Source organism: Hemicordylus capensis, chromosome 5, assembly GCF_027244095.1.
Source record: "Hemicordylus capensis ecotype Gifberg chromosome 5, rHemCap1.1.pri, whole genome shotgun sequence".
NCBI lineage: Eukaryota > Metazoa > Chordata > Lepidosauria > Squamata > Cordylidae > Hemicordylus > Hemicordylus capensis.
In genome coordinates, this window is record NC_069661.1 from 153,488,987 (window position 1) to 153,501,630 (window position 12,644).

At 42.8% G+C, this 12,644-nt stretch overlaps 1 protein-coding gene across 7 annotated transcripts in view; it reads right to left on the bottom strand.

Moving 5' to 3' along the window:
• Window positions 1-12,644, bottom strand: part of LAMB4 (laminin subunit beta 4) — a 93,051-nt gene that overhangs the window by 51,856 nt on the left and 28,551 nt on the right. For 3 of the 7 annotated variants that reach the window (XM_053258377.1, XM_053258379.1, XM_053258378.1), the window contains 6 exons: window positions 11,612-11,800; window positions 11,389-11,452; window positions 10,582-10,796; window positions 5,862-5,982; window positions 4,590-4,778; window positions 158-337 (listed from right to left, as the gene is read on the bottom strand). In XM_053258377.1, the coding sequence (XP_053114352.1) occupies window positions 158-337; window positions 4,590-4,778; window positions 5,862-5,982; window positions 10,582-10,796; window positions 11,389-11,452; window positions 11,612-11,800 (958 nt within the window). Of the gene's footprint in view, window positions 1-157; window positions 338-4,589; window positions 4,779-5,861; window positions 5,983-6,368; window positions 6,388-7,435; window positions 7,765-7,884; window positions 7,904-10,581; window positions 10,797-11,388; window positions 11,453-11,611; window positions 11,801-12,644 lie in introns of those variants that run through there. The other 4 variants (XM_053258383.1, XM_053258380.1, XM_053258381.1 and 1 more) reach the window with 4 other exon arrangements.

A 12,644-nucleotide genomic window follows, 5' to 3' on the forward strand; every position in this document is an offset into this window, starting at 1 on the left:
ATAAAAATGTTCTACATTTCTTCTGGCATAGTATTACATCAATTAAATGAAATTGATTTAAGGAGGACAAAGGTCTTTGAAAATCAGAGCATAATCATGCTTTTCATGTATTTCAGTCTTTAACACTTAGATGGGGGAAACAGTGCAAAATACATACGCTCACAACCAAGAGGATTGATTCTGCTCAGTCCATAGTAGTTAGGTTTGCACGTGTCACAACGAACGCCTTCAACATTTTCCTTGCAATGGCACTGACCAGCAATAGTTCCAAGAACTGGGTCTGTATGGCTCTCGCACAGTCCATTGTATAATGTACCTTCTGGGTCGCAGTTGCAGGCTATGGACACATAGACAAACATTTATTGATTGATTTTTAGTAGATGAATGTACAGCAATTTTTTTAGTCTCTTATTTTCCATTGTATCTGTTTTATGAATGTTGTGAGCTGCCCTGAGCAGTAGTGTAGTGGAGGGGCAGGGTATAAATATTTTAAATAAATAAATAAACAGCAGAATTCAAATGAAAGCATTATTAGCATGCTGGTTATAAAAAACATTAGTCAATTAACATGTTTAGTCTTAGAAGACACTAATCAGGGAAAGGATCTCACTTCAATACAAACAACTTTTTATTGTACAGTCATGCCTTGCCAACCGTGAGGGTTCCGTTTGTTGAAACCCTTGCAGTTGGCTAATTCACGGTAGATGAGCCATTGGTTTCAGTGGTAAATGGGGGTTAGGGGAATCTGTTTTTACAGGGCATTTTTCATATAGGGCTTTTAGCTTGCATCTCTTTAGCTTGCGCTCACATAGCCAGATTTACCCAGAAGTCCCTGCGAGCTATCGGAGCACTTCACACATGATTTGGGTTTTTCATTGCACAATAGAGTGTAGCCGATTTATATCAAAGTTGAAAAAAAAAATCCCATTTTTGCATCAGTTTTTCAGGGCAACTTGAATCTCAAAGTAAACACGTGGTAAAGCCTGCTATCTGAAAACTCTACAGGAGGTTTTACACACATGGCTGTTAGTTCGAGTCTCCTCTGGAATGGAGGGTGCCAGTAAGTAAGTAAGTAAGTCAGCTGGACTTACCCCAAAGTTGCTGTGGGCTATCAGGGACCAGTTCAGACATGCCATCTGCATCAGGGGCGTATGTAGGGTGGGGAAGACAGGGCACGTGCCCCGGGTGCCACTTGAAGGGGGGCACCATTCTTTAAAATTAAAAAAAAATTAAATGGCTACCAAAAACAAAATAGCCACTGCACATGCTCAAATGGCCTCTGTGAGGCCCCTAGGCCACGCCAGGCCTCACAGAGGCCATTTGAGCATGCACGACGGCCATTTTGTTTTCAGTGGCCATTTTGTTGTTGTTTTAAAAAAAATTTAAAAATGGCCACCACACATGCTCAAATGGTCCCTGTGAGGCCCTAGAGGCCAGCAGGGGGAGGGGAAACCTTTGCAGACTCACCCCCCATGGCCTTTAGAAAGCCCCCCGAAGGGGCTACCAGTTAAAAATAAATAAATTTAATATAATATAAGTCACTGTACACATATGCAGTTTGGCACTATGTACAGAGAATCAGGGCTTGTGAATACTGAGCTGAAGCTTATAAGCTAAGATTGTATTCATTTGCTCTTACTTTGCTTCTTGTGATAAGTGAGTTAAATGTGATGTCTTAATTATATGGCTATTAATGGTGAGTTTGTCTTTGAATCAGTGTGAAATCCTTAGTATAAAGGCCCACTGGGAGTTTCTTGCTCTCTTTCTCTCATTTTAACTGTCTTTCTGAAATACTAGAATATATTCCAAGCAGTGATACAGTTTACTCCGCTTATCTTTTAATTATTTTCAGAGTATCTGAGAAAAGTCAAATTCTCCATTTATTTTTAGAACTTATGTAATAGTGATGCTACAATGCATAGCAGAGAATTAGACAGGCACGTCTGCTTAGTTTTCCAAGTACACCTCCACATAGACTTTGGGTATTTCATGAACCTCAGCATACTGAAATTTGTAGTTTTATAGCATGTTTTGGTCTCCCTACATCCACTGCTAAATAGTTTTTGAAATATTACAAGATTAACGAGCTTGACTTGTATTTTTCAGCTGATATTATGGTAAAGTTATCTGAAAGATGGGTGTCAGATGTCTGGACGGGGGCGCAATTTCAGTGCTTGCCCTAGGCGCTATTTTCCATAGATATGCCTCTGGTCTGCATTATGTCTGCTCATTCTGGCTTAGCCCGAATTATGTCAGGTGTAAAAAAAATCCTCTATTTTCAGAGGCTTTGGGGGGAAAACCTGAGATTTCAAGTATACCCCGATGCTCATCTGCAATGTGTGGATGGGCCATTGCCGATAATTCAGCTTTTTCCCAAACTCATACTTGCTTAAAAAAAAAATGTTTGCAGTGGGAGTCTTGTATGCTGTGAGCCATCCTGGGGTATGCAGAAATTGACTCAATCTGGCTACCAGTGCCGACCAGCTTACTCTGGAGAAGGAAGAAAGCGGCCAACAGTTTCCTGGGTACATGGCACTCTGCGGCAACCGGCTCTCCCAGCCTGCAGTTATGCAATAATGAGGCACCTGCAGCCAGGTCATCTCTCCTGCATCCAGGGAGAGTCTTGGCCACTCCTCTTCAAACTTTGTGCCTCTGGGAGCAGATAAGCGTAGCAGGAATGACTGGGTCATTCAGAAGAATGCCCACCCCCACTCTCGCTCAATGCTCACTCCTCCCCAGTGCTCTATCTGGGGCACCTCAACCATGAACCAATTCCTTAACCATCAAGTTCAGAGGCTCTATGTCTGTCTCTGCTTTTACACAGTGTGCCTGTGATTACACAATGTGAAGAATGCTCAACAACAAAAATAATTACACAGCACAACACTTCAAAACTTAACCTGCAAAGCTTGGTTTAAGAAATTGATTATAATGTGGACTTTCCTCCTCTACATGGGAAGAGCAGACTGCTTGCCTCTTCACAAAAGGAGCCTGTTGCTTCCAGGGGCCACCCAGGTTCTTCCCTGAATAAGGGAGAGTGGAATCACCCAAAAGAGGGGGCACAGTGCACATGACCAAGGCCAAGCTCTGTGCTGGGATTTGGAAGCTCGGAGGAGGAGATAGACACTGTTGTCATCTATATGAAGCAAAGAATGGGCTAGTCTGCAACCAAGAGCGCTACAGAGGAGAGGAATGTCCAGCCTTCCCAGAAAAGCACCCGCAGAGCTGTGAAGAGTAATCTTCATACATACATTGTGAGAAAGAAATTCACCCTTCAACACAGTGTTAATAGGCTGGTCCTGACCAAGGACTATGCTCCTTGTCTCTCTGACTGAAGATATTCTGGGAGATTCCTCCCCCCCACATCTCCCCAATATCAAGCAACATAAATAGCTCCAGGGTTGCTGCTTTCAAGAACTACCTGGAGGCTGATGTTGATTCCCAGAGGAACATAGGCAGGAAGCTGCTATTACAAGCAAGGAAAGGAATGTTTTATATCTACATACCCCTTTCAAGGGTATTGTTAAACTCACTTTTAGGGAGTAAGTTCAATTGCTGTGAATGAGACTTACTTCTGAAGAAACATTCTAGGATCTAAGATCGGAAGGGGCAGAATCAGTGATGTCTGCTACAAATAGCAAGGCGTGAGGCACTTCTTCTTTTTTTAAGTTTTCTGGGTGGATTTCCAGAAAAACCAAGTTTCAGCAGTTAAGGCCAGTCAAGGAAAAGGAGTAGAGGAGTGCCACTAAACTACAGGTAATAGGAAGGATGGAGAAGAGGCAGCATCTGAGCAGATTTTCAAAATTCCTTTAACGTCCCCACCTCCTCTGCTTTGTGAGAAGGTGAGTCTGCGGCAGGGGGAGGGCAGCAGCATCACATCTTGTGGGAAGCAGCGGGGAGGTTGGGTCCTTGCATTTTCTTTACAAACGCTTTTTTTCTCTGCCCCCCACCCCATTTGCAAAAGGGAGCTTTTGTTGTGGCCATTCTGCTTGGTGCAGGATCCGTGGCATGAATGCAAAGAATCAGATAGCCTTCTTCCTCCTCCTCCCGACTGTCAAACTAAAAACAAAGAGTAATAATGAAGGGAGGTATCTCTTGCCTCCTCCTGGAATGTGATTGGCTGGAGAGAAAAAACCGGCGCAAGCAGTGGGAATGCACACAGGAGAAAGATCACAGGGAATGCAGGGAGGAGCTGAAGGTTTTGTGAACGGTTCATCTAATCCCCCGAATTAAACTGCCTCGAATCTACTGTGAAGTAGATGGCATAAAGCCATGTCTGGATAACTCCCAGGTGATGAATCATTGTAAACCACCCTGAGCCATTTTTGGAAAGGCGGTATAGAAATCAAATAAATAAATGAATAAATCATGATGGGCCAATGTGAATTAAAATTGTGTAACAATGAATTGTAGCTGGGGATGATGGAAGCTGTAGTCCAGCAATAGCTGCAGAGCCTTCAGTTGACCACCTCAATATACATGGAAGAATTCAAGATTTGGAAAGTAGATTATATATGGAAATGTAACCATGTAATTACTTTAGCTAAATATTGTGGGTCATCTAACTAATGTAAGAGGTTTACACTTACGGATACATGCATGAGGGTCTGAAATTATTCTCTGGGGGTCTTGGTAAAAGAAAAGCCTGCACTGGTCACAGTGTTGTCCCATTGTATTATGCTGACAGTCTTCACATACACCACCACTGATACGATTGGTAGAAAGGTACACTGCCATATCAAAGTGGCATCTTTCAGAATGGCCATTGCATTCACATTCTGAAACAAAACACAAAACAGTGGTATGTGCTGAGAGTACACAAGAGCAGTATGTGCACACAATGTAAATCCCATCTTTTATCAGTCTGTTAAACAGGGTTGTTCTTAGGGGGATGTGGGGCTCAGGGCTTTGGGAGGGGCCCTGGTGAGAAGCGGTGGAGAGATGCAGGGCCCTGGCAGTGCAGATATTCCTGCCTGGAATCTCCCCCCCCCCTCCACCACCACTGGCTGGAGCACAGGTCTCATCCACCCTAGCAGTTACCCCCTGACTTAGTTGGTCCCATGGAACACTCTGGTTTACCGAGCAGAGCAGCTGCAAGGCCTGGCCAAGCAGGGGTGTAACAAGACCCTTGGGGGCCAGGGGACAAAATTTGGGCAGCCTCCCCGATTGCACGTGTGAAGCACCCCGGTGCCCTAAGACACGCCTCCTGCATCTGACATCAGATGCAAGGGGTGGGGCAACCAACATCGCCGCTGCTCCTACCTCCTCAGCAGCCCCCAACGCCAGGGCGCACAGTTCAGCTGGAGAGGCCCACCAGCCACAGTGCCTGCCACCGCCACGGGGGTGGTAAGCTCACCCCCACCTCCCCTGTAGGCCAACAGATAAGAAATAGTGGCAGGGGCAGCAGTAGGGCAGACTGCTTGGGGGACCCCTGACCCTCTGGGCCCAGGGACATTTGTCCTTGCTTGTCCAATGGATGTTACACCCATGTGGCCAAGTCAGAGGGCAGTCACTATGACAGGCCACAACAGCTGCCCTCCAGCCATACCCACAATGTGCTTACATTGGGGATAGGAAGATTCCAGGCAGGAATCTCCCCATTGCCACCTGTGGTGTGGGGTTGGGCTGTGGGGCTCAGAGTCATGCCCTTATTCACCCACCCATAAGGATATCCTTGTTGTTAAATTAATTCATGCAGATTCTGAATCCTATTGAATCAATAACTTTGACTGAGGGACTGTGGACACTACAGCCCTTGACTAAACAGGAGTTGATAATATAAAGTTGAGACTCTCAGTGCACTGCATTTTAGGCAGTGCAGTATGGTAGCCAACTGACACTCAGGAGTTTGATTTAAGTACTTTTGCACTCATTTTCCTGTGATACTTCTGCTGGCCTCCAGGGAGCATCATTGTAGAATTCTTTACACCTTTCACAGGATAAACCATCTGTGTTGTGCTCGCAGAGGCAACTCCCATGAACCTGCAATGCAGCAAGTAAGTAAGTAAATTTATTGCGGTCCTTAGACCAGCTTAACATTTAAAATAATACAATTATACTGCAATACATTAAAAACATATATGCCTTGAGTTCATAGGACACGATCCATCAGAAGCTTCCACTGAACTAAAATGGATTTGCACAGAAGGATGAGCATGCAAACTCATACTTTAAACTCTGACTATAAGATATAACCTTAACCCTTTTACCAAAATCTTAGTTGTAAGATAAGTATTACACATTATTACTAGGATGGAATGGAAGGGACACTTCCCTGGGCACAATTTGAACAGGATACAAAATGGGTGTCTTAACACATAATAGATTCAGAGATTAAAATGATGTTAAATTATGTAATGTCCACTTACTCAGAGGCTTAATAAGGACAGCTGGTTAGGCCCTATGATTTCAGTCTGACAATAAAGTAGATAGATATCTTTATTTCAGTCATTGACACAAACAACAACCAATAAAGTATATTTAGCTACTGAATATTAGTGGTGGGGAAAGAGAAAATCAGAGACATTAAACTGGACAGCAGCAGCTAGCAGATATTTTGCACAACTGTGGACAGAGAAGACATCACCCTGAGTGATGAGAGCCTGGGTTTCACTAATGTCTTTTTTTCTCCCTATCTGCCATTTTGTTTCCTCACTGGCTCTAGCAGGATTAATGGAATTCTGCGTGAAGGTAATCATACAGGTTGCACTTGAGCATCTATTTCTAACTAGTTTCCCACTGCGGAGTCTGGTGCCCTGAATTACTTCTCTATATTCTGACGGTGTCATGTCTTCTTCTATAAGGCACGAATACTCTGTCAAAGTTAAATTGAAGGCCTCCTCCTCAGTTATAGTCTTTTGATCCATCATTACTGCATTAACTCTTGCGTGTGTGTTTTTTAATTTGGGCACCTGTGATATTAAGTCCTGGGATGGTTCTGCTTCCTTTGCAATCTATCCCATTTGCCCTTCTGTCTTTCATGTAGTATTCCACATTACATGCACTGAATAATATTGCCTGTATTTGCAGATGGCCTGTCAGGTTCTTGCTTCCCAAAGTCTTAATATCAGCTTGAGTATGTGATCTGTACCTGTAGCTGCTCACATTGTTTTTATCTTTTGCTTAGAGAATTCTGCTTCTCTTGTACTTTAATAAAAATAATAATTCTAAATCTATCTCTCTTAGTGATCTCTTTCTCAAAGCAGGGTCTCATGTGCCACTCACAATCCTCTCCCTGATTAAAGAGTCCTTTATGTCCCCAAAATTAAATGGGGCTTTTAGTTCTGTAACACAGGCATTTTGTTCCTTCTTCCTTTTGGTTTCTGGTGAAAAACTGAACTTTGTTATTTTTCCTGGGGTCGCAACAATATATATCAAATGCATTCATTAGCTGTTTTAGTATTTTTAGGATTCCTGAGGTCAATATTGCACTCACTTCACAGCCCCCGCCCCTAAATTAGAGAGTAAAAAACTTTACTGTCATGCTCTCCTCTTTATTAGCCATAAGCTTTGGATGCCTCCTGTGTCTGTGCTAGGCTCTTTATATGTTAACATCAAGTTGTCTTGGAGGCCTCAATCCTTCCATGTTGCACAACATCTGTGTTTATCATTGCTGTGTCCTGGGCCTCTCTTCGGCTTCCTCACAAAGATTCTGCTACCCCCATATTTCAAGTTGTACTGGTATGCAATTAAGAGACACTCTAAACTTAACATAAACAGTGCCATTTATTAAACTAACTGCATACAAAACTGCCACGAGGCCTGCAGTTCTCTCTGGGCATGCCTCTCTCTGTCTCCTCCTCACTTCCTCCTCTCACTTCCTCCTTCATATTCTGCCTCCCAGCTACTCCTGCTTTTTATTCTGAGTTTTATAAATATCCTTACTTCTTCACAGCAAGGCCCGGGAGCCAGTGGTGGCTCCCACTGACCCTAAGTCCAGCAACCTGTCTAATTGTTTATTAGGCCTGTGAAGCTGTGAAAATTCAGCTGAAACCAAATATACTGCACAGTTCCCCTAGCACTGTGCGGAGGTGACTGTACTCACTGCATCGTGCTGCACTTGCCCCAGTGCTGGTGGGGCTCCTTTAAGAGAAACAGAGCTCTCTCGAGCCCCAGCACCATCTTGGAAGGTGTGCATGGAGCACTGGGAAGTGCAGTCTTTCCCAGTGCTTTCCCCATAAAGCTCTTTCTGTACACTTTCTAAGACTGCACTGCAGCTTGAGAGGGCTCTGTTTTTCCTTAAGCCTCCCCCGGGATGCCACCCCACCCACCCCGCTCCCAGCATAGAGTAAGGTACATCACTTACTCAATGGGAGTAAGCCAGCACAATGGGAAATGGCTCTCACATTGAACATTTTTGCCCAAAGTGGCCTCCGCTGGAAAAACAGTAAAGATCACCATTATATACAGTACTACAAAGGAGCTAGGTTGTACATAACTAAATATCTGATTCTAAGTGCTGTTTTCTGACATCTCCAAACACTTTAAAATTATACCAAGTATACCTGTTCCTGCTGGGAGAAGTCCAGGCATGCCTCTTCCTAAGTTTTGTATAGGGATGCCTGGACATCTTCCTTTGGCCTCCCTTAAGTTATGGGTGAACTATGGATTTTGAGAATGAGCTATTAGTTCCTGTCCTTTGGCCTGATAAACTGGCAAAGATTGGCAGCGGCTCTTCAAACACTGGCAGCGGCTTCTCTAAGGTTGCAGGCAGGAATCTCTCTCAGCCCTATCTTGGATCGTACTGTATTGGCATCGTACTGTATGCTTTGGTAGTTTGTTGGTTCAATAAAAAAATTCTATTAAAAAAAAATAAAAATCTTGTCCTATCTTGGAGAAGCCAAGGAGGGAACTTGAAACCTTCTGCTCTTCCCAGAGCAGCTTCATCTCCTGAGGGGAATATCTTGCAGTGCTCACACATCAAGTCTCCCATTCATATGCAACCAGGGTAGACCCTGCTTAGCTATGGGGACAAGTCATGCTGTTCAATGTATGTACAATCTGTGTACAGTGTGCACATGCACAGATCTATGCAGACATGCAGTTATTTACACATTATGTTCAACACAATGCAATAATCCTATCTGAAGGACTTGTACCCAGGTTCACTTTTAAAATGAATGCATGTGCAATTCTTCACACAAATGTTTTACATGTGTACAGACATACAACATACATGTGTACATGCACATACAACATAATGTCTGAATAGAGCTTCTGTTACAACATAACCTGTAATTTCTAAGCCTTTGGTGTCATCTAGGGCAAGTATTAACTGAGACCCAGCCTTAGGAACACATCCTCCCTATTCCTCCTATTCTCTCTGACCAAAATACCTCCTTCACTTCTATTGCTGGCATAAACTATGGTTTGCAAACTCACTTCAAACCCTGGCCAAGGTAAGAATTGTAGTTAATGTTAATCATGGATAGCATTGCTGCAGGTGTTACCCCAAAACATAGATATGGGTGACAAGGGAAAGGAAGGTGGAGTCCGTGGCTAGGAAGTGGGCTGGCTCCTGATTTGCAAAGCACAGTTTGCAAAGAACTAGCATTGTGCCTGCACTAAATCCTTGGAGGTATATTAATTTTGGAGGTACTGGAATAGTACAACTAGCTACAAAAGAGAATGGGGATTCTGCACCTTTAATTGTTGTGTAGAAAAGGGACCAAAAATGAGGAAGGAGGCTGGTTGGTTTTAACCTCTTTATGTTGTTCTGAACATGTTCTTAATAAAGGATTTTAGTCTGAAATGCACTGGGCCTATTCAAGATATCAGTGAGGCAGATGAGAGTTTCCCCCACTCTCCTCCTCCTCTTTGGTGGCACGTCCACACCCTTTCCTTTTTCTTTTCTGTAGAAAAGGGAACTTATTCAGCATATGTTACTTTTATCACTCATCAAGACAAGCTAGGCCTTCCAAAATTTCCTCATACACAGCTATTAAGGGAACAGGAGCCCTGTTTTCCTTTGCACTGGTCACTGTATTTAGGAGTAGTGGGCAGAGACTACATGTTTGGCATGGATATTTCTTGAAATCCAGGTATAGAGCTCTAATCCCAGAGTAAGTATTTCTAATAATTAATTCCAGAATTCTGTTGCTCTGTAATTCAATAGGTGGTGGAAGAGTGCCAATTTGCAGATTATTTCAGAGTAAATTTAGTCCCAAGGATAAAGCTGAAGTAACGATCTTAGTATTTAGTGCTACTGTCTTAGTGACCTTCAAACAAAGTACTCGTGTATCGAGAAAAAGTAAGAGCTCTCCAAAAGGCTTTTGTGTCACAGAAGAGGAAAAGCATTTTCATTTCAAAATTATCATTAAAAGAAACTCCCTCTCTCTTACTCGTACTGTTCATGGCAAGCTTTATCTACAACCCACCCCCTGCAAATAACAATTCAAGTCTACATACAGCACAGGCTGCTTAGTGAATTATTGTTGCATCATTACAGCTGTGGTATTTCCCCTGCTATTATACAAATATCTATGAGTTAATTAGTTTTAGGAATCCCCCTCCCATGCCCCAAGGCGGTGGAATTTCCATTTCAAATAATGTCTTTCTAAAGAGCTGAGATATGCAACTTACCATTCCAGGCTCATGGAAAATGTCACCCCGCAGATTTTGTGCAGGGCCACAGTGGCTAGCATGACCATTGCAAAAGCAGCTTCCACGAACAACCATTTCATAAAGCGCATAGTAGTATTTTTCCAGTGGATCATGCTCCTTTTGTCCAAGTAAAGTATCCCCAAGTGTGTGAAGTTTTGTAAAGTTTATTCTCAGGTTTGTAAAAGTAATGAGCTCTGTGATAAAGTATAAGGAAACAGAGGGTTCATTGATCTCAAGAGTAATGTTATATGAAGCTTCCTTATACTGAGTCAGACCACCACTACATACTACTTCTGTCTACTCCAACTGGCAATATCTCTCCAGAGCCTTTCCCAGATGTTCCACCTGTCTTTAACTAACTAACTAACTAACTGGAGATGCTGTGAATTGAACCGGGGTCCTTCTGCATGAAAAGCATGTACTAAGCCAGCCCCTAACATTTCCTTCAGAACACTCACCTCTGGTTCCACTGGAGATTGATGGTTTATTTATGTATTTACTTATATGCTACTCTTCTTCAAAGGAGCCCAGAGCGGTGTACATGGTTATATTTATCCTCACAACAACCCTGTAGGTTCAGCTGAGAAATAAGTGACTGGCCCAGAATCATCCAGTGAGTTTTATGGGAATTTGAACTTGGGTCTCCCCAGTCCTAGTCCAACACTCTAACCAACACACCATGTTACTGAATACAGCAGAACTATATCATTGTGCATTAGCCAATATTTTGTATGAAAACTAAACAAGAATTGTTGAACACCTTGTAAAAATCCAAATGATTCATACCTTGAATGTATGGGAGGTAAGGATTTTCTATTTCAAAGCTGGGATCCAGAGCTTTGAAAACTACCTGTAAAAAATACCAAAAAATATATAAATTGTAAATAAATGTAAATAAAGCTTAACTGAAATATATACACATGCAACTGAAGATTACACCATGAAGAATAAATCAACACACCACAAATACACCACAAATAAATAAATAAAATTCATATAGTATGCATACCTCTCCTTCAGTTGAAGGCTCAATATCAGAATATCTTGAATCACAAACAACATCTCCAGCTGCTCTGGCAGGCCATGAAGGAATGTCAGGGAACAAAATAGCACAGTCTTGCGCAAAGTACCTAAACACCTTCCAGGTTTGACCATAATCTGTAGAGCGCTCCACCAACATTGCTGCAGGCCGAAAAGTCTGTAAAAAATATAATTTCATAGGACCCCTCTTTGTGTCTGATGTTCATTAAAAGAGAGAGTGAGAGAGCGCGAGAGCCTGCCTCTGTTGGCTTTCATATGCCTCTGCTTACAGTCACTTGCACCTGCCACTGTGGGAGCCACCAGAAAATTATTCAGCTTTTTCCATGTTTTTACAAAGGCTGACTTTCAAGCATTTGCAGTCAAATGCTTTCAGGCATTTACATGTCAAAATGCCTGACAAATCCTGTGCATAGTACTGGATGCACATGATCAGCTTGCAACAGTAATGCAGATGGAAGCCAACGTGAGTAAGGGTTTCCCCATAACTACCATGTGTCTGGATTATTGTGTGATATCTAATAGTCTTACTTTACAATTAACTAAGGACTAAGACTCGAAGACTAGTATTTACCCATGCATCCATCCTATTGGGATCCCACACTTCTGGATCCCACACTTCTTGTGCCCCTTCCTTCCTCTTATGGCGCTCAGAGCAGTATACCTGGAATTCATCCATTACATCCTCAGAACAATTCTTTGAAATAGATTGGCCTGGGAAATTGTGACTGGTCCATGGTCACCTAGTGAGTTTTGGGGACAGGTAAGGATTTGAGCCCAGGTCTCACTGATCCAGCTCTAATATTCTGTCCACCAAGAGAGCACTTGAAACAATCTGTGTGAATTTGTAGAATTTCCCCGCTAGGGTTATTTTGGATTATTTGCTTCTCCAAAGAAGTTTTCAGTTACACGGCTGACACAGTATGCAGATATGTCTGCATAACATCTTCCATTCTCCATTTTGCCCTTCAGTTCTAACACAGAGGCATGGAAAGCATACCAGA